Below are 26,344 nucleotides of genomic sequence, written 5' to 3'. Positions count from 1 at the left end.
GATGATGCTGCTGAGTTCCAGTTATCTCCGTGTCCAGTCTACCCTCCCTTCCACAAGCCCAACAGTGATGATGCTGCCGAGCTCCAGTTATCTCCGTGTCCAGAGTCTACCCACCCTTCCACAAGCCCAACAGTGATGATGCTGCCGAGCTCCAGTTATCTCCGTGTCCAGAGTCTACCCACCCTTCCACAAGCCCAACAGTGATGATGCTGCTGAGTTCCAGTTATCTCCGTGTCCAGAGTCTACCCACCCTTCCACAAGACCAACAGTGATGATGCTGCTGAGCTCCAGTTATCTCCGTGTCCAGAGTCTACCCACCCTTCCACAAGCCCAACAGTGATGATGCTGCTGAGTTCCAGTTATCTCCGTGTCCAGAGTCTACCCACCCTTCCACAAGACCAACAGTGATGATACTGCTGAGCTCCAGTTATATCCGTGTCCAGAGTCTACCCACCCTTCCACAAGCCCAACAGTGATGATGCTGCTGAGCTCCAGTTATCTCCGTGTCCAGAGTCTACCCACCCTTCCACAAGCCCAACAGTGATGATGCTGCTGGGCTCCAGTTATCTCCGTGTCCAGAGTCTACCCACCCTTCCACAAGCCCAACAGTGATGATACTGCTGACTCCAGTTATCTCCGTGTCCAGAGTCTACCCACCCTTCCACAAGCCCAACAGTGATGATGCTGCTGACTCCAGTTATCTCCGTGTCCAGAGTCTACCCACCCTTCCACAAGCCCAACAGTGATGATGCTGCTGACTCCAGTTATCTCCGTGTCCAGAGTCTATCCACCCTTCCACAAGCCCAACAGTGATGATGCTGTCAAGCTCCAGTTATCTCCGTGTCCAGAGTCTACCCACCCTTCCACAAGAGCCGTCAGGATAATGGCTCCACAGCCCCCTCCACCTCCGACTGTTCCTGACTATCTTGGAACAGAGGTGCAGCCCAGATTAGCCTAGAATCCTACCGTAGCCGCAGGTTTTCTGTACAAAAATGTTAATTAAAATAAAAAATTATGCGTGGGTTCCATCTAATACGAGGGTATACTATATACACAAACATATGCCACAATAATCATATTACTTAAACAAGCACCTTATAAACTGCACAAGCACCAAAAACGCTGTTGTTTTGACAAGTAGCAATAAATCACTGATATCGATTAGGGGGGAAAATCAGGTTGTATGTGCTGTTGAAACTAACACAACTAAAAAAACACATGGAAATGGGAGATATATTTTACCTCACTGGTTAGAGGACAACCTGCAGAAAACAGTCAGCTACATTTTGGAGTGATGCATTTAGATTTAGGGGTGGCTAAACAAAGGAACAGTTAACTAGTCTGTATATTCTACTGATTCATATGGATACCAGTACATACATTGGCTGTAAAAGTGGGTAGAAACAGACATATAACTGTAGCTATGTGGTCTTTACTTGAGTGTGTTTCAGCAGGGTGAGGTCAGAGAGATGCTTCCAAGTCAGTATTTTTCTGAAGTCATAAAATCCTTTACAAAATCTGATGGGATGGATGTTCAACCCCATTAAAATGACCATCAGGTCTATATAGAACCTTTAAGTTAAGACCTCACAGATCTGTTCATGGCAAAGCAGCTCAATGAATGATACTAATTGATTCTTAAAGAATATAACTTATAAATCATGAGCCTCATCTTGAGGAGTCACCTGTGACAGTATTCATAAAGAGTAGGAGAGCTGATCTAGGATCAGTTTAGCCTTTTAGATCATAATGAATCAGATTACATGGAGAGGGGGACCTGATCCTAGATCATAATGAATCAGATTACATGGAGAGGGGGGACCTAATCCTAGATAATAATGAATCAGATTACATGGACAGAAGGACCTGATCCTAGATCATAATGAATCAGATTACATGGAGAGGGGGGACCTGATCCTAGATCATAATGAATAAGATTACATGGAGAGGAGGATCTAATCCTAGATAATAATGAATCAGATTACATCGAGAGGGGGACCTGATCCTAGATAATAATGAATCAGATTACATGGACAGGAGGACCTGATCCTAGATCATAATGAATCAGATTACATGGAGAAGGGGGACCTGATCCTAGATCATAATGAATCACATTACATGGAGAGGGGGGACTTGATCCTAGATCATAATTTATCAGATTACATGGAGAGGGGGGACTTGATCCTAGATCATAATGAATCAGATTACATGGAGAGGGGGACCTGATCCTAGATCATAATGAATCAGTTTACATGGACAGGGGGACCTGATCCTAGATCAGCACTCCAACTCTGGGATACTGCTTGTATGAAACCGAACACATCGTTGTAAAGTCTAGTTACAGCAGGTGTTTACTGCCATCTACTGGAAGATACCAATAAAACACTTTATTATCATGATGGGGTGACGTGACGGCTGAGCTGAAACAGAAAGTAAAGTTGTTCTTTTGGAAAGGATCCATTTTGAGGACAGAGCAGAAAACGCAATATGGAGAGAACTATAAAATAAAGTAAGTATCTTTGAACAATAATCTATTCTAATGGACAGAGTAAGAGAATGAATATCTGGAATGAGATATTACTAGTTAGTAGAACTGCTACTTGAGCTGAGTTGCTGACAGACAACAGTTTTCAAAGTGTAAACTAATCAGTAGGCCGACATGTTATCAGTAAAACGTACTGTTGTAAAGTCTAGTTACAGCAGGTGTTTACTGTTTTAATATGCTTGTACGATGGATCATTTAGCAATTTGATCTTTAGGTGTGAGTAGTATATAAAACAATTATTTAATAAAATATTGAATTTGAACTTTACTACTATAGCCCATAGAAACGCATTTCTAAATGGCAAATAAAAAAATAAATAATAAGAAATAAGGTTTTGAGATATAAGAAAGGAAATATATATATATTTATTTATTTTTACACATATACTATAAATACAAAAGTATGTGGACACCCCATCAAATTATTTCAGCCACACCCGTTGCTGACAGGTGTATACAATTCTGCACACGGCCATGCAATCTCCATAGACAAACATTAGCAGTAGAATGGCACTACTGAAGAGCTCAGTGACTTTAAACGTGACACCGTCATAGGATGCAACATTTCCAACAAGCTCGCCGCCATTGGACTCTGGAACAGTGGAAACACGTTCTCTGGAGTGATGAGTCACGCTTCACCATCTGTCAGTCCGACGGACGAATCTGGGTTTGGCGGATGCCAGGAGAACGCTACCTGCCTCAATGCATAGTGTCAACTGTAAAGTTTGGTGGATGAGGAATAATGGTTTGGAACTGTTTTTCATGATTCGGGCCCCGTAGTTCCAGTGAAGGGAAATCTTAGCGTATTATTAATGTATTATGTTTTCCAGAATCTCCAACCAAACTCAGTCTCTCCAGAGATCAGTCTCTCCAGTACCCAGTCATCTGTCCATGAAGAGTGACTTCTCTATGCATCATCCTATACATTTTAGTGATGGATCAGGGACCTTTGACCCCAGGTAAGTTACTGGTCAGAATTGATGATATTACTGTTGAAGAGGAGAATCTTCAGGATCTGAAACCAGATGTATTTTGTGTATCTGAGTATATACTGTAAATCATCTGCTTCTAATTTGTTGTTTATGTCATATATACACTGAGTGTACAAAACATTATGAACACCTGCTTTTTCCACGACATAGATTGACAAGGTGAATCCAGGTGAAATCTATGAACCCTTATTGATGTCTCTTGCTAAATCCACTTCAATCAGTGCCAGGTGCACCGATTTGTGTCAAGAACTGCAACGCTGCTGGGTTTTTCATGCTCAACAGTTTCCCGTGTGTCTCAAGAATGGTCCACCACCCAAAGGACATCCAGACTACTTGACACAACTGTGGGAAGCATTGGAGTCAACATGGGCCAGCATCCCTGTGGAACGCTTTCAACACCTTGAAGAGTCAATGCCTTGACGAGTTGAGGCTGTTTTGAGGGCAAAAAGGGAGGGGACACTCAATATTAGGAGTGTGTTCTTAATGTTTTGTACACTCAGTGTATGTTTGTTGCTTTCTGTAATAAATATGTTAATGCTTTATGTAATGTACAGTGGGGCAAAAAAGTATTTAGTCAGCCACCAATTGTGCAAGTTCTCCCACTTAAAAAGATGAGAGAGGCTTGTAATTTTCATCATAGGTACACTTCAACTATGACAGACAAAATGAGAAAAGAAAATCCAGAAAATCACATTGTAGGATTTTTGATGAATTTATTTGCAAATTATGGTGGAAAATAAGTATTTGGTCACCTACAAACAAGCAAGATTTCTGGCTCTCACAGCCCTTTAACTTCTTCTTTAAGAGGCTCCTCTGTCCTCCACTCGTTACCTGTATTAATGGCACCTGTTTGAACTTGTTATCAGTATAAAAGACACCTGTCCACAACCTCAAACAGTCACACTCCACTATGGCCAAGACCAAAGAGCTGTCAAAGGACACTAGAAACAAAATTGTAGACCTGCACCAGGCTGGGAAGACTGAATCTGCAATAGTTAAGCAGCTTGGTTTGAAGAAATCAACTGTGGGAGCAATGTTTAGGAAATGGAAGACATACAAGACCACTGATAATCTCCCTCGATCTGGGGCTCCACGCAAGATCTCCCCCCGTGGGGTCAAAATGATCACAAGAATGGTGAGCAAAAATCCCAGAACCACACGGGAGGACCTAGTGAATGAACTGCAGAGAGCTGGGACCAAAGCAACAAAGCCTACCATCAGTAACACACTACGCCGCCAGGGACTCAAATCCTGCAGTGCCAGACGTGTCCCCCTGCTTAAGCCAGTACATGTCCAGGCCCGTCTGAAGTTTGCTAGGGAGCATTTGGATGATCCAGAAGAAGATTGGGAGAATGTCAGATGGTCAGATGAAACCAAAATAGAACTTTTTGGTAAAAACTCAACTCGTCGTGTTTGGAGGACAAAGAATGCTGAGTTGCATCCAAAGAACACCATACCTACTGTGAAGCATGGGGGTGGAAACATCATGCTTTGGGGCTGTTTTTCTGCAAAGGGACCAGGACGACTGATCCGTGTAAAGGAAAGAATGAATGGGGCCATGTATCGTGAGATTTTGAGTGAAAACCTCCTTCCATCAGCAAGGGCATTGAAGATGAAACGTGGCTGGGTCTTTCAGCATGACAATGATCCCAAACACACCGCCCGGGCAACGAAGGAGTGGCTTCGTAAGAAGCATTTCAAGGTCCTGGAGTGGCCTAGCCAGTCTCCAGATCTCAACCCCATAGAAAATCTTTGGAGGGAGTTGAAAGTCCGTGTTGCCCAGCAACAGCCCCAAAACATCACTGCTCTAGAGAAGATCTGCATGGAGGAATGGGCCAAAATACCAGCAACAGTGTGTGAAAACCTTGTGAAGACTTACAGAAAACATTGACCTCTGTCATTGCCAACAAAGGGTATATAACAAAGTATTGAGATAAACTTTTGTTATTGACCAAATACTTATTTTCCACCATAATTTGCAAATAAATTCATTAAAAATCCTACAATGTGATTTCTGGATTTTCTTTTCTAATTTTCTCTGTCATAGTTGAAGTGTACCTATGATGAAAATTACAGGCCTCTCTCATCATTTTAAGTGGGAGAACTTGCACAATTGGTGGCTGACTAAATACTTTTTTTACCCCACTGTATGTTATCTATTGATATATAATGTTGATATATTTTAATGCTTTATGTAATGTATGTAATCTATTGATATATAATGTAGATATATTTTAATGCTTTAAGTAATGTATGTAATCTATTGATATATAATGTTGATATAGTTTAATGCTTTATGTAATGTATCTAATCTATTGATATATAATGTTTATATATTTTATGATGTAGTTTCAAGGTGATTCATTATGTTTTCCAGAATCTCCAACCAAACTCGGTCTCTCCAGAGATCAGTCTCTCCAGTACCCAGTCATCTGTCCATGAAGAGTGACTTCTCTATGGATCGTCCCATTTATTTTAGTGATGGATCAGGGACCTTTGACCCCAGGTAAGTTACTGGTCAGAAATGAAGATATTACTGTTGAAGCGGAGATTCTTCAGGATCTGAAACCAGATGTATTTTGTGTATCTGAGTATATACTGTAAATCATCTGCTTCTAATTTGTTGTTTATGTCATATATACACTGAGTGTACAAAACATTATGAACACCTGCTTTTTCCACGACATAGACTAACCAGGTGAATCCAGGTGAAATCTATGAACCCTTATTGATGTCTCTTGTTAAATCCACTTCAATCAGTGCCAGGTGCACCGATTTGTGTCAAGAACTGCAACGCTGCTGGGATTTTCACGCTCAACAGTTTCCCGTGTGTCTCAAGAATGGTCCACCACCCAAAGGACATCCAGACTACTTGACACAACTGTGGGAATCATAGGAGTCAACATGGGTCAGCATCTCTGTGGAACGCTTTCAACACCTTGTAGTGTCTATACCTTGATGAGTTGAGGCTGTTCTGAGGGCAAAAAGGGAGGGGACACTCAATATTAGGAGGGTGTTCTTAATGTTTTGTACACTCAGTGTATGTTTTTTGCTTTATGTAATAAAATATATTTGAATGCTTTATGTAATGTATGTTATCTATTGATATATAATGTTGATATATTTTGAAATCTAGTTACATGGTGATTCATTATGTTTTCCAGAATCTCCAACCAAACTCAGTCTCTCCAGAGATCAGTCTCTCCAGTTCCCAGTCATCTGTCCATGAAGAGTGACTTCTCTATGCATCATCCCATTTATTTTCGTGATGGATCAGGGACCTTTGACCCCAGGTAAGTTACTGGTCACAATTGATGATATTACTTTTGAAGAGGAGAATCTTCAAGATCTGAAACCAGATGTATTTTGTGTATCTGAATATATACTGTAAAGCATCTGCTTATCATTTGTTGTTTATGTCATATATTTTAAGACACTGAGTGAACAAAACATTATGAACACCTGCTTTTTCCATGACGTAGATTGACCAGGTGAATCCAATCAAATTTTATCAGTCACATGCGCCGAATTCAGCAGGTGTAAAACTTACAGTGAAATGCTTACCTACAAGCCCCTAACCAACAATGTAGTTTAAAAAAAAAGTATGAAGAAGAATAAGAGATAAAAGTCATGAGCAGCAGTAAAAATAACAATTGCGAGGTTATATACAAGGGGGTGCCGGTACAGAGTCAATGTGGGGGGGCACCGGTTAGTCGAGGTAATATGTACATGTAGGTAGAGTTATTAAAGTGACCATGTGTAGATAATAACAGAGAGTAGCAGCGGCGTATGGGGGGGGAGGGGGCGGGGGCAATGCGAATAGTCTGTGTAGCCATTTGATTAGATGTTCAGGAGTCTTATAGCTTGGGGGTAGAAGCTGTTCAGAAGCCTCTTGGACCTAGACTTGGCACTCCGGTACCGCTTGCCGTGCAGTAGCAGAGAGAACAGTCTATGACTACGGTGGCTGGAGTCTTTGACAATTTTTAGGGCCTTCCTCTGACACCGCCTGGTATAGAGGTCCAGGAAGCTTGGCCCCAGTGATGTACTGGGCCATTCGCATTACCCTCTGTAGTGCCTTGCGGTCGGAGGCCGAGCAGTTGCCATACCAGGCAGTGATGCCACCAGTCAGAATACTCTCGATGGTGCAGCTGTTGAACCTTTTGAGGATCTGAGGAGCCATGCCAAATCTTTTCAGTCTCCTGAGGGGGAATATGTTTTGTCGTGCCATTTTCACGACTGTCTTATTGTGCTTGGACCATGTTAGTTTGTTGGTGATGCGGACGCCAAGGAACTTGAAGCTCTCAACCTGCTCCACTACTGCCCCGTCGATGAGAAAGGGGGTGTGCTCGGTCCTCCTTTTCCTGTAGTCCACAATCATCCCCTTTGTCTTGATCATGTTGAGGGAGAGGTTGTTGTCCTGGGACCACACGGCCAGGTCTCTGACTTCCTCCCTATAGGCTGTCTCGTCGTTGTCGGTGATCAGGCCTACCACTGTTGTGTCATCAGCAAACTTAATGATGGTGTTGGATGAACAGGGAGTACAGGAGGGGACTGTTCACGCACCCCTGAAGGGCCCCTGTGTTGAGGATCAGCGTGGCGGATGTGTTGTTACCTACCCTTACCACCTGGGGGCGGCCTGTTAGGAAGTCCAGGATCCAGTTGTAGAGGGAGGTGTTTAGTCCCAGGGTCCTTAGCTTAGTAATGCTTAGTGATGCTTAGTGATGAGCTTTGAGGGCACTATGGTGTTGAACGCTGAGCTGTAGTCAATGAATAGCATTCTCACATAGGTGTTCCTTTGTCCAGGTGGGAAAGGGCAGTGTGGAGTGCAAGAGATTGCATCAACTGTGGATCTGTTGGGGCGGTATGCTAATTGGAGTGGGTCTAGGGTTTCTGGGATAATGGTGTTGATGTGAGCCATGACCAGCTTTTCAAAGCACTTCATGGCTACAGATGTGAGTGTTACGGGTTGCTAGTCATTTAGGCAGGTTACCTTGGTGTTCTTGTGCACAGGGACTATGGTGGTCTGCTTAAAACATGTTGATATTACAGACTCAGACAGGGAGAGGTTGAAAATGTCAGTGAAGACACTTGCCAGTTGGTCAGCGCATGCTCGCAGTACACGTCCTGGTAATCCGTCTGGCCCTGCGGCTTTGTGAATGTTGAACTGTTTAAATGTCTTACATCGGCTGCGGAGAGCGTCATCACACAGTCGTCCGGAAGAGTTGGTGCTCTCGTGCATGTTTCCAGCGAGCATAGAAGTAATTTAGCTTGTCTGGTAGGCTCGTGTCATTGGGCAGCTCTCGGCTGTGCTCCCTTTGTAGTCTGTAATGGTTTGCAAGCCCTGCCACATCCGACAAGCGTCGGAGCCGGTGTAGTTCGATTCGATCTCAGTCCTTTATTGATGCTTTGCCTGTTTGATGGTTCGTCGGAGGGCATAGTGGGATTTCTTATAGGCTTCCGGGTTAGATTCCCGCTCCTTGAAACATGAAAAGCTATGATCCCTTGTTGATGTCACTTGTTAAATCCACTTCAATCAGTGCCAGGCGCACAGATTTGTGTTAAGAACTGCAACGCTGCTGGGTTTTTCACACTTAACAGTTTTCCATGTGTCTCAAGAATGGTCCACCACCCAAAGGACATCCAGACTACTTGACACAACTGTGGGAATCATAGGAGTCAACATGGGCCAGCATCCCTGTGGAACGATTTCAACACCTTGAAGTGTCCATACCTTGATGAGTTGAGGCTGTTTTGAGGGCAAAAAGGGAGGGACACTCAATATTAGGAGGGTGTTCTTAATGTTTTGTACACTCAGTGTATGTTTTTTGCTTTATGTAATGACATATATTGTAATGCTTTATATAATGTATGTTATCTATTGATATATAATGTTGATATATTTTAATGCTTTATGTAATGTATGTAATCTATTGATATATAATGTTGATATAGTTTAATGCTTTATGTAATGTATGTAATCTATTGATATATAATGTTGATATATTTTAATGCTTTATGTAATGTATCTAATCTATTGATATATAATGTTGATATATTTTAATGCTTTATGTAATGTATGTAATCTATTGATATATAATGTTGATATAGTTTAATGCTTTATATAATGTATGTAATCTATTAATATATAATGTTGATATATTTTAATGCTTTATGTAATGTATGTAATCTATTAATATATAATGTTGATATATTTTATTGCTTTATGTAATGTATGTAATCTATTAATATATAATATTGATATAGTTTAATGCTTTATATAATGTATGTAATCTATTGATATATAATGTTGATATAGTTTAATGCTTTATGTAATGTATCTAATCTATTGATATATAATGTTTATATATTTTATGATGTAGTTTCAAGGTGATTCATTATGTTTTCCAGAATCTCCAACCAAACTCAGTCTCTCCAGAGATCAGTCTCTCCAGTACCCAGTCATCTGTCCATGAAGAGTGACTTCTCTATGGAACGTCCCATTTATTTTAGTGATGGATCAGGGACCTTTGACCCCAGGTAAGTTACTGGTCACAATTGATGATATTACTATTGAAGAGAAGAATCTTCAGGATCTGAAACCAGATGTATTTTGTTTGTCTGAATATATACTGTAAATTATCTGCTTATAATGTGTTGTTTATGTCATATATTTTAATACACTGAGTGTACAAAACATTATGAACACCTGCTTTTTCCATGACATAGACTGACCAGGTGAATTCAGGTGAAGCTATGATCCCTTATTGATGTTACTTGTTAAATCCACTTCTATCAGTGTAGATGAAGGGGGGGTTACAGGTTAAATAATTATTGTCAAGCCTTGAGACAATTGAGACATGGATTGTGTGTGTGTGCCATTCAGAGGGTGAATGAGCAAATCAAACTATTAAAGTGTCTTTGAACGGGGTCGTTGGTCTGAGGTTCACTGGTCTGTGAAGAATCTAACATTCTAGTAATGGCTCTGTGGACATGTTATTCATTCCAGAGGCTTCTACCACACTCAGACAGCACAGTATACTGTTCCCATCTGTCTGTCTATGAACAGTGACTTCTCCATGGATCGTCCTGTTAATTCCAGTGGTGGTGGATCAGTTACCTTTGACAGAAGGTACGTCACCACATTTTTGTTGTTGTTGTAATGTGTAATTTGAGAATGTTCAAGATGTCTCTCTCTCTCCTTTATCTCTGTAGTGGATGGTCTACTCTGTTAGAGGATCAGTATCTCTCTCTCTCCTTTATCTCTGTGGTCGATGGTCTACTCTGTTAGAGGATCAGTCTCCCTCTCTCTCCTTTAACTCGGTAGTGGATGGTCTACTCTGTTAGAGGATCAGTATCTCTCTCTCCTTTATCTCTGTATTGGATGGTCTACTCTGTTAGAGGATCAGTATCCCTCTCTCTTTTATCTCTGTAGTGTATGGTCTACTCTGTTAGAGGATCAGTATCTCTCTCTCCTTTATCTCTGTAGTGGATGGTCTACTCTGTTAGAGGATCAGTATCTCTCTCTCTCATTTATCTCTGTAGTGGATGGTCTACTCTGTTAGAGGATCAGTATCTCTCTATCCTTTATCTCTGTAGTGGATGGTCTACTCTGTTAGAGGATCAGTATCTCTCTCTCCTTTATCTCTGTAGTGGATGGTCTACTCTGTTAGAGGATCAGTCTCTTTCTCTCCTTTATCTCTGTAGTGGATGGTCTACTCTGTTAGAGGATCAGTATCTCTCTATCCTTTATCTCTGTAGTGGATGGTCTACTCTGTTAGAGGATCAGTATCTCTCTCTCCTTTATCTCTGTAGTGGATGGTCTACTCTGTTACAGGATCAGTCTCTCTCTCTCCTTTATCTCTGTAGTGGATGGTCTACTCTGTTAGAGGATCAGTATCTCTCTCTCCTTTATCTCTGTAGTGGATGGTCTACTCTGTTAGAGGATCAGTATCTCTCTCCTTTATCTCTGTAGTGGATGGTCTGCTCTGTTAGAGGATCAGTATCTCTCTCCTTTATCTCTCAAATGAAAACCTTTTGGGTTTGTATGACTGCTTACAATTATTAAAGTCCTACAGTAACTCACATTTTGGAGGAAAAAAACACAGCTTAACTTGGTTTCGAGTAAATTATATGTTTATCAAAAATAATGTAAGAGGGATGTCTTGAAGAAACGCGTCTGGGTTCAGAACTCTGTGTCTCAGTGCCCTGCAACAGTGGGAAGTTAGTTTTGCATGGCCCGGTGCTACAGGGGAGTGGACATTTATTTTAAGGACCAATGGAATGGTCTAAAATGCGCAAACTCTGCTCACCCGGGGAGTCGGGCAATGCAAAAGGAATTCACCCAGAGACCGTTACTTTATTTCCTTATATGAAATGTAAAGTAACTTTGTAGCCGACGCAGTTCCAGAATGTCTGTTGAAACTGTGTCTCATATGGAACGTTAGAACAGCGGTGGAAACAGAACTCAGTTCTCAAACTGGAGTAAAAGGAAAGATTCCTTCATAGAACATGACTCAAGTAAAAGTGAAAGTCACACAGTAAACTACTACTTCAGTAAAAGTCTAAAAGTATTTGGTTTAACTTTTACTTGGTACTCATCCCGGATCCGGGAGCACCCCCATCAGTAAAAAAGCTGACTAGCATAGCCTAGCATAGCGCCACAAGTAAATACTAGCGTCTAAATATCATGAAATCACAAGTCCAAGACACCAGATGAAAGATAGAATCCAGCCATCATTTCTGATTTTTAAAATGTTTTACAGGGAAGACACAATATGTATTTCTATTAGCTAACCACGATAGCAAAAGACTCAACTTTTTTCTCTCCACCATTTTCTTACTGCATAGGTAGCGTTCACAAATTCGACCAAATAAAGATATAAATAGTCACTAACCAAGAAAAAACTTCATCAGATGACAGTCTGATAACATATTTATTGTATAGCATATGTTTTGTTCGAAAAATGTGCATATTTCAGGTATAAATCACAGTTCTACATTGCAGCTGCAATCTGAAATAGCGTCGATGCAGCCACAATATTTACAGAGACCAACGTCAAATACCTAAATACGCATCATAAAACATTTCTGAAAAATACACAGCGTACAGCAAATGAAAGACCAACATCTTGTGAATCCAGCCAATATTTCAGATTTTTTAAGTGTTTTACAGCGAAAACACAATATAGCATTATATTAGCTTACCACAATAGCCAGAAACACAAGCAATTTACCAGCAGCAAAGGTTAGCGATCGTAACAATCCAGCAAAAGATATATAATTTTTGACTAACCTTGATAAACTTCATCAGATGACAGTCCTGTAACATCATATTACACAATGCATATAGGTTTTATTCGAAAATGTGCATATTTAGCAGCACAAATCGTGGTTATACAATGTGATCAGTAGCAACATTTCAGGCATTCTGGCCAGCGCCATCTTGGAGAGGCACCTAATCTAATCGATAACTAATCGTAAACTTGACTAAAAAATACAGGTTGGACAGCAAATGAAAGATGCATTAGTTATTAATGCAACCGCTGTGTTAGATTTTTAAAATTAACGTTACTAGACATACAGTGTGCGTTACAGCCAGACCAGTGCCGAAATTAATGGCGGACAAATCATTTTACATTTTTCCACAGAAATACTTATTAACATCATAAATAGCTCTTACTTTTGGACGAACTTCCATCAGAATCTTGGGCAAGTTGTCCTTTGTCCAAAAGAATCGTTGCTCGGTTGTAGAACGTCCTCTTCAACTTTGGAAATAGCAGCAAACATTAGCTATGTGGCGCAGACATGCCCAAATCTTCAAAACGCAATACTAAGGAAATTCCGAAAATCGCAATATACATAACTATATATATATAACTCGGTTTAAAATAACTTCGTTATGATGTTTCTAACACCTATATCGAATTAAATCAGAGCAGGATATATCTAAGGCCGATAACTTGAGCTTTTCAGAACGCCATGCTGAGGTCATGCTTTGCGCAATGACGAACAATGAAAAGAGTGCACCCCCCATGCCATGGGCTTTTATATGGTCTCAGATCTGCCTAGAAACTCCATTCCAATTCTCATTGGTTACTGACATCCAGGGGAAGGCGCGTGCAGTTCATGTCGACCCATAGGATACATACAGAGTTTTAAACTGATCCTAGAACAGTCAACATTTTCAGATTTTGCAGTACCTGTCAGGAATTTCGCTGCCAAACGAGTTCTGTTTCACTCAGAGAAATAATTCAAACGGTTTTAGAAACTAGAGTGTTTTCTATCCAATAGTAATAATAATATGCATATTGTACGAGCAAGAATTGAGTACGAGGCAGTTTAATTTGGGAACGATAAATGATAAAGTTGAAACAGCACCCCCTAGATTGAGAAAAGGTTAAAATATACTTAAGTATCAAAAGTAAATGTAAAGTAGTAATAATTAATTAAAAATTCCTTATATTAAGCAAACCAGACAGCACAATTTTCTTGTTATTTTAATTTACGGATAGCCAGGGTCACACTCCAACACTCAGACATCATTTAAAAACAAAGCATTTGTGTTTAGTGAGTCTGCCAGATCAGAGGCAGTAGGGATGACCAGGAATGTTCTCTGTTTAGTGAGTCCGCCAGATCAGAGGCAGTAGGGATGACCAGGGATGTTCTCTGTTTAGTGAGTCCGCCAGATCAGAGGCAGTAGGGATGACCAGGGATGTTCTCTTGATAAGTGTGTGAATTAGACCATTTTCTGTCCTGCTAAGCATTCAAAATGTAACAAGTACTTTTGGGTGTCAGTGAAAATGAAGGGAGTAAAAAGTACATTATTTTCTTCATGAATGTAGTGAAGTAAAAGTAAAAGTTGTTAAAATATAATTATTAAAGTAAAGGACAGATACCCCAAAAACTACTTCAGTAGTACTTTAAAGTATTTTTACTGAAGTACTTTACGCCACTGCATTAGAAGACAGATATATGTGTTGATTTGTAGGAAAGACGGGCAGATTCTGGTAGGTAGGCTACGAACTATTATAAAGTTAGGTCGTCGTCAGACATTCAACAGTCACAGTAGGTTTGAGCTACAGTATGATCACTAATCATGCCGACCAACCTGATGGTCTCTGTTGGAAATGTTGTGAAAAGTATCTGGCCTAGTTTATAAATATCTGGCATTACTCATCTCATATGTATATACTGTATTCTATACTATTCTACTGTATCTTAGTCTATGCATTACTCATCTCATATGTTATTCTATACTATTCTACAGTATCTTAGTCTATGTATTACTCATCTCATATGTATATACTGTATTCTATACTATTCTACTGTATCTTAGTCTATGTATTACTCATCTCATATGTATATACTGTATTCTATACTATTCTACTGTATCTTAGTCTATGTATTACTCATCTCATATGTATATACCGTATTCTATACTATTCTACTGTATCTTAGTCTATGTATTACTCATCTCATATGTATATACTGTATTTACTATTCTACTGTATCTCAGTCTATATATATTCATCATCTCATATGTATATACTGTATTCTATACTATTCTACTGTATCTTAGTCTATGTATTACTCATCTCATATGAATATACTGTATTCTATACTATTCTGCTTTATCTTAGTCTATGCCGCTCTGACATTGTGACCAATAACATTTGATTTGATTTAGATTAGGCTATATACATTACATGACCAAAAGTATGTGGACACCTGCTAGTCGAACATCTCATTCCAAAATCATAGCCATTCATATGGAGTTGGTCCCCCCCTTTGCTGCTATAACAGCCTCCACTCTTCTGGGAAGGCTTTCCACTAGATGTTGGAACATTGCTGTGGGGACTTGCTTCCATTCAGCCACAAGACCATTAGGGAAGTCGGGCACTGATGTTGGGTGATTAGGCCTGGCTCGCAGTCGGCGTTCCAATTTTTCCCAAAGGTGTTCGATGGGGTTGAGGTCAGGGCTGAAATAGCCGAATCCACTAATTTGAAGGGGTGTCCACATACTTTGTATATATAGTGTACATTCTCTGTCCTGCTACTGGTAGGACTATAACATTATGTGAACTGACCTGAACAGGTTTAGACTGGTCATCTATGATATGTAGGCTATAGCCGAGGTATAGACCAAGATCTACATATCACTAACAAACCACTATTATACATTATAACCTAGTCTACTTTACATAATATAACATCTACATATCACTAACAACCCACTACTATACATTATAACCTAGTCTACTTTACATAATATAACATCTACATATCACTAACAGACCACTACTATACATTATAACCTAGTCTACTTTACATAATATAACATCTACATATCACTAACAACCCACTATTATACATTATAACCTAGTCTACTTTACATAATATAACATCTCTTACTTGTTGCAAATTAACTTTCTGAATGGATCAATGATTTCCTCCTCAGATCAATCATGCCCTTCTGTCTATATTCTCATATACGTTTAGAAAATAACAGCTTGAAAGACAATAAATAGCCTACTGTTAGTGAATACAAATAATTGTGAGACATGGCCTTGTGTTGCTGTACTGTCTATAACTACCTTAACAAACAGTGACTTATTATTATTATTGACAGTTACCATGGAGATTAAATGTCACAACTACATGTTCATGTGATGCATTAAATCACCTGACTGTTTCTATGTCTGTTAGTAAATGTTTTTTCTCAAAGAGATAATGAATAAATGAGAACCATTCAAGAATTAGTTGTCAATGTGTTAACCACAACCAACATGCTGGATCTCTGTTTAGGGGTCAGTGCTCTAAAATGAGTCTCTCTGGGGAGAGAGAGGAGGGGGGCCCTGCCTCTAAAATGCATCTCTCTGGGGGACATGACACCAAAGCTAAGAGGTAAGATGACAATTTTATGAATAATATATTCATAATAATATATTACGTTTATTTCCAAAATAAATAGCTATCTCAAGATGAATGCACTTATTGTAAATCTCTCTGGATAAGAGCATCTGCTAAATCAGGGGTTCTCAATCCGGGGTCTGTGGAGGTACTGCAGGGGTTCTCAGTCCGGGGTCTGTGGAGGTACTGCAGGGGTTCTCAATCCGGGGTCTGTGGAGGTACTGCAGGGGTTCTCAATCCGGGGTCTGTGGAGGTACTGCAGGGGTTCTCAATCAGGGGTCTGTGGAGGTACTGCAGGGGTTCTCAATCAGGGGTCTGAGGAGGTACTGCAGGGGTTCTCAATCCGGGGTCTGTGGAGGTACTGCAGGGGTTCTCAATCCGGGGTCTGTGGAGGTACTGCAGGGGTTCTCAATCCGGGGTCTGTGGAGGTACTGCAGGGGTTCTCAATCCGGGGTCTGTGGAGGTACTGCAGGGGTTCTCAATCCGGGGTCTGTGGAGGTACTGCAGGGGTTCTCAATCCGGGGTCTGTGGAGGTACTGCAGGGGTTCTCCATCCGGGGTCTGTGGAGGTACTGCAGGGGTTCTCAATCCGGGGTCTGAGGAGGTACTGCAGGGGTTCTCAATCCGGGGTCTGTGGAGGTACTGCATGGGTTCTCAATCCGGGGTCTGTGGAGGTACTGCAGGGGTTCTCAATCTGGGGTCTGTGGAGGTGCTGCAGGGGTTCTCAATCCGGGGTCTGTGGAGGTACTGCAGGGGTTCTCAATCCGGGGTCTGTGGAGGTACTGCAGGGGTTCTCAATCCGGGGTCTGTGGAGGTACTGCAGGGGTTCTCAATCCGGGGTCTGTGGAGGTACTGCAGGGGTTCTCAATCCGGGGTCTGCGGAGGTACTGCAGGGGTTCTCAATCTGGGGTCTGTGGAGGTACTGCAGGGGTTCTCAATCCGGGGTCTGTGGAGGTACTGCAGGGGTTCTCACTCCGGGGTCTGTGGAGGTACTGCAGGGGTTCTCAATCCGGGGTCTGTGGAGGTACTGCAGGGGTTCTCAATCCGGGGTCTGTGGAGGTACTGCAGGGGTTCTCAATCCGGGGTCTGTGGAGGTACTGCAGGGGTTCCACGGCACCCTGACTGTACTCGTTACAATTTAAGACATTTGATAGAATTTTCACATGACACGACCACTTTGCCTACTCTTAATTATTGCCTAATATAATGGAATGCATATTTTATTAACCAATTCTGATGGTTGTTACAAGCAGAATTTTGACAATATTACCGTTATATCAACACACTCTTCACACCCGTTTAACAACTCTAAATATCTTTGGCATAGTAGACATCAAGTCCCTTGCCAATAATGTGGTCTACAACGTTGCAACAATGTTCATATTCATTGAACACATCTTACACCCTAGATGCCTTCAAATGCCCAATTTATAGCCACGCCCAATTTAGGATAATTTTTATAATGTGATGTTCTGCTCTAAAGGGATAACTTGAAATAACATGATGCAGATAATTAAATAATCAAAAGAGAAACGTGTTTGTTATACACTCTTAGAAAAGAAGGTTCCTTATAGAACCAAAAAGGCTTCTATCACTTCCTTAATATATTGAACCACTAAAAGTTAATAATGTTTTTGGGTTCAGTGAAGAAGATCCTGTAGAGTTCTGATCAACGAAAGGTGGATGTTTTGAGGATGTGAACCCAGCAGCCCTCCAGTGGTCAGATCAATTCCTCCCGTTTTTTCCAGCGCCCGGCCCGGGATTTGAACCAGCCACCTTTCAGCCACAGGTCCAACTCAGGCCACAGCTCCAACTCCTTAGCCGCTGGGCGAAAACCTGAATTAATCTTCAGAAATAAGCATGAGTTAATCTGCCAAAATGAAGACAAAATGCTATCCAGACATACATGGTATATACATAATATATATATTATACATAATTATTATACATAAATCATTGCCAAAAGCACAACACACACTGTTGCATGTAGGTCTATATTATTCATGGATGATCACATAGAAATATAAAACATTATTTTTAACTACTCCAAAGCAATTACATGTGGTGCAGGAACCACTGACTCACTGCATTATTCTATAGTATTATCAAGACACCTGCTGTTAACTCTTAACTACTTAGGACAGCTCACCAGGTGTCCTAAATATCTGCCGACTAGGTGGGACTAGAGACTTCATGCATAGCTTTAATTTATGCCCATAAGTGTAAAATGTCTTTATTCTCAGTACTTATACGACCAATTTTCTACTCTGAGACACTTTGGCGATATGGACCCAGATGTCAAAATATTGTTATAAAAAAAACTTTGAATGTTTGTTTAACATAGTAATAAAAAATGAATATTACTAATGTAACCCACTGTAAAGACTGGGTTTAGTTGATTGTGTTGCACTGCTCATGTCCGCGTTCTGGAACTGTCCGCGTCCCCGTACAGAACTGTCCGCGTCCACGTTCGGTGTGGCGCCAAGCATATTGTCCGGTTACGCGCAGAGTTGTCTGAGGTGATCTTGGGGAATAACGAGTTCACTACAGTGTTGAGACACCGAAGTTTATTGTTCAATTTGCTGTTTTCTTTACGGTCAGGGACAGTATGAGTGTAGCCAGATCCTTTTCACTCTCTATCCTTGTTTCATTTTGTGGTTCACCGGATTCGTCATTTTCATCGAGACGAGGTACAGAACGACCAGTTAGCTAGTCGGTACAGCTAGGTAAGCTAGCTAGCTACTATACCAGCAGCATCCTAGTTAACTTAGCTAACAATACATCATTCTCTCGTTGACGGATGCTGGCTACCTCTGTCTGGTTCTCCGCTCTTCACTAGATGGACGGTAACTTTAGTGTTTAACCCCTCTGTGTCCAAGGACCAATCTTTTGAATATTATTTTCAGGGCGCCTCAATAGCAGGTATTGAACCCCGGGTAAATAATCACTAGTCAGAACCTCAACCTTATTATACATACATTATAAAATATCATCTTAATATCTGATATTGCGAGTAAACAACCTCGGAATAGAAAAGACAAGAGTGTGTCTTCCAGCCCACCAATAAATTACATAATTCAACCCTCCCGGTTAGTAAATTTACCTCAACATGCCCCTGGAGAAGGCAGAGTAACGACACCAGACTTTAGCGGGGCTGACTACAAAGCTCGCGTCGTTAAATGAATTTCGTTGTTAAAAATGACATACTGCTCACGCGCGCCAACGAGCGTCTAGAAGTCAGTTCTATTTGTGACGCAGTTCGCGCTGCATCTCCTCATTGGTTTATAGAAGCAAGTACCCACGTGTCATCTCCTCATTGGTTTATAGAAGCAGGTACCCACGTGCCATCTCCTCATTGGTTTATAGAAGCAGGTACCCACGTGCCATCTCCTCATTGGTTTATAGAAGCAGGTACCCACGTGCCTTCTCCTCATTGGTTTATAGAAGCAGGTACCCACGTGCCATCTCCTCATTGGTTTATAGAAGCAGGTACCCACGTGCCATCTCCTCATTGGTTTATAGAAGCAGGTACCCACGTGCCATCTCATCATTTAGCAATAAACATAAATTAATATAACTTCTTTAAACAATAAAAGCTAATTTACGAACATTTCTGAAAATGGATATATAGCTTTTTGGAATGAAACTCTTCTTCTGTTTCCCATCTGAGCTCAGAGTAGATGAGAGATGTAATGTTTGTCTCTGTTGTGTTGAAGACCAATCAAGCAGGAGAGACCAGCCTCCTCTGTACCCAGCTGTGTGTCCATGAAGAGTGACTGGTCTATGGGTCGTCCTATAAACTTTAGAGAGGGGGACTTTTCTACTGAACAAAGGTAAGAAGAACTCATGGGTCCTGGTCAGTGAGTTAAACAACACTGTCTCTAGTCATTTCTCCTCTCCCATTTTCCCATTTATTGTTGTTGTTTTCATAATCCATAGGCTAATCCTTTTGTCCATTTTCATAGTCCTAAAACAATATTAAACAAACACAACATTTCCTCCCTGTGTGTGTGTGTGTGTGTGTGTGTGTGTGTGTGTGTGTGTGTGTGTGTGTGTGTGTGTGTGTGTGTGTGTGTGTGTGTGTGTGTGTTTGTGTACTCCCTGGAATGGGAGATGTAATCTCTATCCTGATTGCCTAGTCACTTTTACCCCTACCTACATGTACATATTACCTCAATTATAGTCTCATTATTACCTCAACTACCTGGTACCCTGCACATTGACTCAGTACTGGTACTCCTTATAGTCTCATTATTACCTCAACTACCTGGTACCCCTGCACATTGACTCAGTACTGGTACTCCTTATAGTCTCATTATTACCTCAACTACCTGGTACCCCTGCACATTGACTCAGTACTGGTACTCCTTATAGTCTCATTATTACCTCAACTACCTGGTACCCCTGCACATTGACTCAGTACTGGTACTCCTTATAGTCTCATTATTACCTCAACTACCTGGTACCCCTGCACATTGACTCAGTACTGGTACTCCTTATAGTCTCATTAATACCTCAACTACCTGGTACCCCTGCACATTGACTCAGTACTGGTACTCCTTATAGTCTCATTATTACCTCAACTACCTGGTACCCTGCACATTGACTCAGTACTGGTACTCCTTATAGTCTCATTATTACCTCAACTACCTGGTACCCCTGCACATTGACTCAGTACTGGTACTCCTTATAGTCTCATTAATACCTCAACTACCTGGTACCCCTGCACATTGACTCAGTACTGGTACTCCTTATAGTCTCATTATTACCTCAACTACCTGGTACCCCTGCACATTGACTCAGTACTGGTACTCCTTATAGTCTCATTATTACCTCAACTACCTGGTACCCTGCACATTGACTCAGTACTGGTTCTCCTTATAGCCTCATTATTACCTCAACTACCTGGTACCCCTGCACATTGACTACGTACTGGTACTCTTTATAGTCTCATTATTGTTGTTTTATTGTGTTATTGTTTGACTGGTACTGTATATATAGACATATTGATGTTTTATTGTGTTCTGTTTGACTGGTACTGTATATATAGACATATTGATGTTTTATTGTGTTCTGTTTGACTGGTACTGTATATATGGACATATTATCTAGAATTTTATGGCCTCATTATTGTTGTTTTATTGTGTTACTGTTTGACTGGTACTGTATATATAGACATATTGATGTTTTATTGTGTTACTGTTTGACTGGTACTGTATATATAGACATATTGATGTTTTATTGTGTTACTGTTTGACTGGTACTGTATATATAGACATATTGATGTTTTATTGTGTTACTGTTTGACTGGTACTGTATATATAGACATATTGTGAAGTATGTGACTCAATAGGCTCTGAAGGATTAAAGTGGAACTGAGATGAAGTGAATCAGTATCTGTATGTGATCAGGGACCTTTGACCCCAGGTAAGTTACTGGTCAGAATTTATGATATTACTGTTGAAGAGGAGAATCTTCAGGATCTGAAACCAGATGTATTTGGTGTATCTGAGTATATACTGTACTGCATCTGCTTATCATTTGTTGTTTATGTCATATATTTGAAGACACTGAGTGAACAAAACATTATGCACACCTGCTTTTTCCACGACGTAGACTGACAAGGTGAATACAGGTGAAGCTATGATCCCTTATTGATGTTACTTGTTAAATCCACTTCAATCTGTGTAGATGAAGGGGGGGAGACGGGTTAAATAATTAGCATCAAGCCTTGAGACAGCTGAGACATGGATTGTGTGTGTGTGCCATTCAGAGGGTGAATGAGCAAATCAAACTATTAAAGTGTCTTTGAACGGGGTAGTTGGTCTGAGACACACCGGTCTGTGAAGAATCTAACATTCTAGTAATGGCTCTGTGGATATGTTATTCATTCCAGAGGCTTCTACCACACTCAGACAGCACAGTATACTGTTCCCAGCTGTCTGTCTATGAACAGTGACTTCTCCATGGATCGTCCTGTTAATTCCAGTGGTGGTGGATCAGTTACCTTTGACCGAAGGTACGTCACCACATTTTTGTTGTTGTAATTTGAGAATGTTCAATATGTCTCTCTCTCTCCTTTATCTCTGTAGTGGATGGTCTACTCTGTTAGAGGATCAGTATCTCTCTCCTTTATCTCTGTGGTGGATGGTCTACTCTGTTAGATGATCAGTTTTTCTCTCTCTCCTTTATCTCTGTAGTGGATGGTCTACTCTGTTAGAGGATCAGAATCTCTCTCTCCTTTATCTCTGTAGTGGATGGTCTACTCTGTTAGAGGATCAGTATCTCTCTCTCCTTTATCTCTGTAGTGGATGGTCTACTCTGTTAGAGGATCAGTATCTCTCTCCTTTATCTCTGTAGTGGATGGTCTACTCTGCCAGAGGATCAGTATCTCTCTCTCTCCTTTATCTCTGTAGTGGATGGTCTACTCTGTTAGAGGATCAGTATCTCTCTCTCCTTTATCTCTGTAGTGGATGGTCTACTCTGTTAGAGGATCAGTATCTCTCTCTCCTTTATCTCTGTAGTGGATGGTCTACTCTGCCAGAGGATCAGTATCTCTCTCTCCTTTATCTCTGTAGTGGATGGTCTACTCTGTTAGAGGATCAGTATCTCTCTCTCTCCTTTATCTCTGTAGTGGATGGTCTTCTCTGCCAGAGGATCAGTATCTCTCTCTCCTTTATCTCTGTAGTGGATGGTCTTCTCTGCCAGAGGATCAGTATCTCTCTCTCCTTTATCTCTGTAGTGGATGGTCTACTCTGCCAGAGGATCAGTCCAGGTGTGCAGTGTGTCAGCAGGTTCTGAGGGATCCAGTGTCTATCACCTGTGGACACAGGTTCTGCAGACAGTGCATCACCAGATACTGGGAGAAACCTGCTCCTTCAGGAGACTATGACTGTCCTCAGTGTAGAAAGAGATCCAGGACACGTCCTGTACTACAGCCCCTGACTGAACCCAATGATGCAAGAGGCTCTGTAAACCATAAAGACAGTCTGCAGAGAGCTATAGTAAACCATAAAGACAGTCTGCAGAGAGCTGTAGTAAACCATAAAGACAGCCTGAGAAGGAGGTATGAATGTGTGATAGAAGGCATCGAAACAGCAGGGAACCAAACTCCCCTCAACAGGATTTACACAGAGCTCTACATCACAGAAGGAGAGAGTGAAGGGGTTAACAATGAACATGAGGTGTGGCAGCTAGAGACGGCATCCAGGACACCAACCTCACATGACACAGCAATCCACTGCAATGACATCTTTAAACCCTTACCTGGCCAAGAGAGAAGCATCAGAACTGTGCTGACGAAGGGCATCGCTGGCATCGGAAAAACTGTCTCTGTGCAGAAGTTCATCCTAGACTGGGCTGAAGGGAAGGCAAACCAAGATGTGGACATCATATTTGTGCTTCCTTTCCGGGAGCTGAACTTGATCAAAGATCTCCAGTACAGTCTTCTCAGACTTTTAAATGACTTCCACACAGAACTAGACATAGGCAATGCAAAGAAACTCACTGCCTGTAAAGCTATGTTCATCTTTGATGGTTTGGATGAAAGCAGACTTCCATTGGATATCCAGCGCAACGAAACAGTGTCTGATGTCACCCAGACATCATCTGTTGATGTTCTGCTGACAAACCTCATCAAGGGGAATCTGCTTCCCTCTGCTCTCCTATGGATAACCTCCCGACCAGCAGCAACCAATCAGATCCCCCCTAAGTGTGTTGACCAGGTGACAGAGGTACGAGGGTTCAATGACCCACAGAAGGAGGAGTACTTCAGGAAGAGATTCAGTGATGAGGACCTGGCCAGCAGAATCATCTCACACATAAAGACGTCAAGGAGCCTCCACATCATGTGCCACGTTCCAGTCTTCTGTTGGATTTCTGCAATAGTCCTTGAACACATGTTGAGTACAGACAAGAGGAGAGAGATGCCCACGACTCTGACTGAGATGTCCATACACTTCCTGCTCATTCAGACCAGCCTGAAGAACCAGAAGTATCATGGAAGAGATGAGATGGATCAAGAGGAGCTCATGGAGTCAGATAAGGAAATTATTCTGAAGCTGGGGAAGCTGGCGTTTGAAAATCTGGAGAAGGGTAATCTCATGTTCTATGAAGAAGACCTGAAAGAGGCTGGCCTTGATGTCAATGAAGCCTCAGTGTACTCAGGAGTGTGCACACAAATCTTTAAAGAAGAGTCTGTGTTATTTCAGAGAGTGGTGTACTGCTTTGTTCATCTGAGCATTCAGGAGTTTCTTTCGGCTGTCTACATGTACCATTGTTACACAACCAAGAACATGGATGCACTGAAGCCGTTCCTCAAGAGAAAGTCTAGAGTCGCGTCTGAAGAGCTAACCTTACATGAGCTGTTGAAGAGGACCGTGGATAAAGCCTTGGAGAGTAAGAATGGACACCTGGACCTTTTTGTCCGCTTCCTTCATGGCATGTCACTGGAGTCCAATCAGAAACTCCTACGAGGTCTGGTGACACAGACAGAAAGCAGTCCAGAGAGCGTCAAGAAAACAATTCGATCCCTTAAGGTGATGCAGAGGAAGAACATCTCCCCTGAGAGGTGCATCAATCTCTTCCACTGTCTGATAGAGATGAAAGACCATTCAGTACAGGAGGAAATCCAAGCGTACTTGAGGTCAGAGAACAGATCCAAAAACCTCACACATGCTCAGTGTTCAGCGCTGGCCTACATGCTGCAGATATCAGAGGAGGTTCTGGAGGTGTTTAACCTGAAGGAATACAAGACATCAGAGGAGGGTCGTAGGAGACTGCTCCCAGCTGTGAGAGGCTGCAGGAAAGCTCTGTAAGTATTCATGTAAATATCGCACACCAAAATAAATTGTAGTTATAGCAGTATTTTCATTGTCTGTAAGTAGTCATGTGACTATCCCTCAGACCAAACTTTACTGTATGTAGGAACAACAGTATTTTCATTGGCTGACTGGCTCTGTAAGTAGTCATGTGACTATCCCTCAGACCAAACTTTACTGTATGAAGGAACAACAGTATTTTCATTGGCTGAATAAACGTTCTATCAGCTGAAAACTCTTAAACTATAATACAAACTGATCAGAAATGTTATAGCATTGAACCATGAATGTACGATATACACATTATTTGTGTACGGGTAACAGTGTAATCAGGGAAAGCTAAGCGTAACATTTTAATACAACCTGTCTGTCATTGTATTTCTTCTGTGTTGGCAGACTCACTGGTTGTAAACTCACAGACACATCCTGTAAAGTGTTGGCCTCAGTTCTCAGTTCAAACCCCTCACACCTGAGAGAGCTGGACCTGAGTAACAATCACCTGAAGGATTCAGGAGTGAAGCTGCTCTCTGCTGGACTGGGGAATCCCCACTGTAAACTGGAGACTCTGAGGTCAGTGTTGTATATATGTTATATATAGTGTCATCGAAAATAGATATGAAGTGCACTGTATACTTACTACAATCTACATCTGATACCTCACTGTCTGTCTTTTGACTGATACTGCTTTTTAAACTGGTCTGGTCAGTCTACTCAAATATTTGTACTATACATTTTTCTATCTGCAAGCAAAATTTCAATAATTTGTCATTTCTTATCATGATACATTCATTAATTTATAGATATATATTGCAGGTTTCAGGACACTGATGTATCTGAATATGTTGAATAAATATATTGCCACTATTTTCACCACCAAAGAATATCAGTGTGATTTTAATATGATTTGACTCTGCAGGCTGTCAGGCTGTCTAGTCACAGAGGAAGGATGTGCTTCTCTGGTCTCAGCTCTGAGGTCAAACCCCTCACACCTGAGAGAGCTGGATCTGAGTAACCATCACATGAAGGATTCAGGAGTGAAGCTGCTCTCTGCTGGACTGGAGAATCCCCACTGTAAACTGGA

At 41.3% G+C, this 26,344-nt stretch overlaps 1 protein-coding gene across 1 annotated transcript; it reads left to right on the top strand.

Annotated features, from left to right (window-relative positions):
- Window positions 1-3,305: 3,305 nt before the first annotated feature.
- On the top strand, window positions 3,306-25,260 carry LOC120036603 (NLR family CARD domain-containing protein 3-like). Its single transcript, XM_038982983.1, has 6 exons — window positions 3,306-3,503; window positions 5,914-6,042; window positions 6,701-6,829; window positions 9,945-10,073; window positions 10,543-10,665; window positions 23,187-25,260. Exons 1-6 carry the CDS (start codon window positions 3,364-3,366, stop codon window positions 25,258-25,260), a joined length of 2,724 nt encoding a protein of 907 aa, XP_038838911.1. The 5' UTR covers window positions 3,306-3,363.
- The last annotated feature ends 1,084 nt before the right edge of the window (window positions 25,261-26,344 follow it).

This window comes from Salvelinus namaycush, unplaced genomic scaffold (genome assembly GCF_016432855.1).
Source record: "Salvelinus namaycush isolate Seneca unplaced genomic scaffold, SaNama_1.0 Scaffold1383, whole genome shotgun sequence".
Lineage (NCBI taxonomy): Eukaryota > Metazoa > Chordata > Actinopteri > Salmoniformes > Salmonidae > Salvelinus > Salvelinus namaycush.
This window is presented reverse-complemented; position numbering and strand designations above follow the sequence as displayed.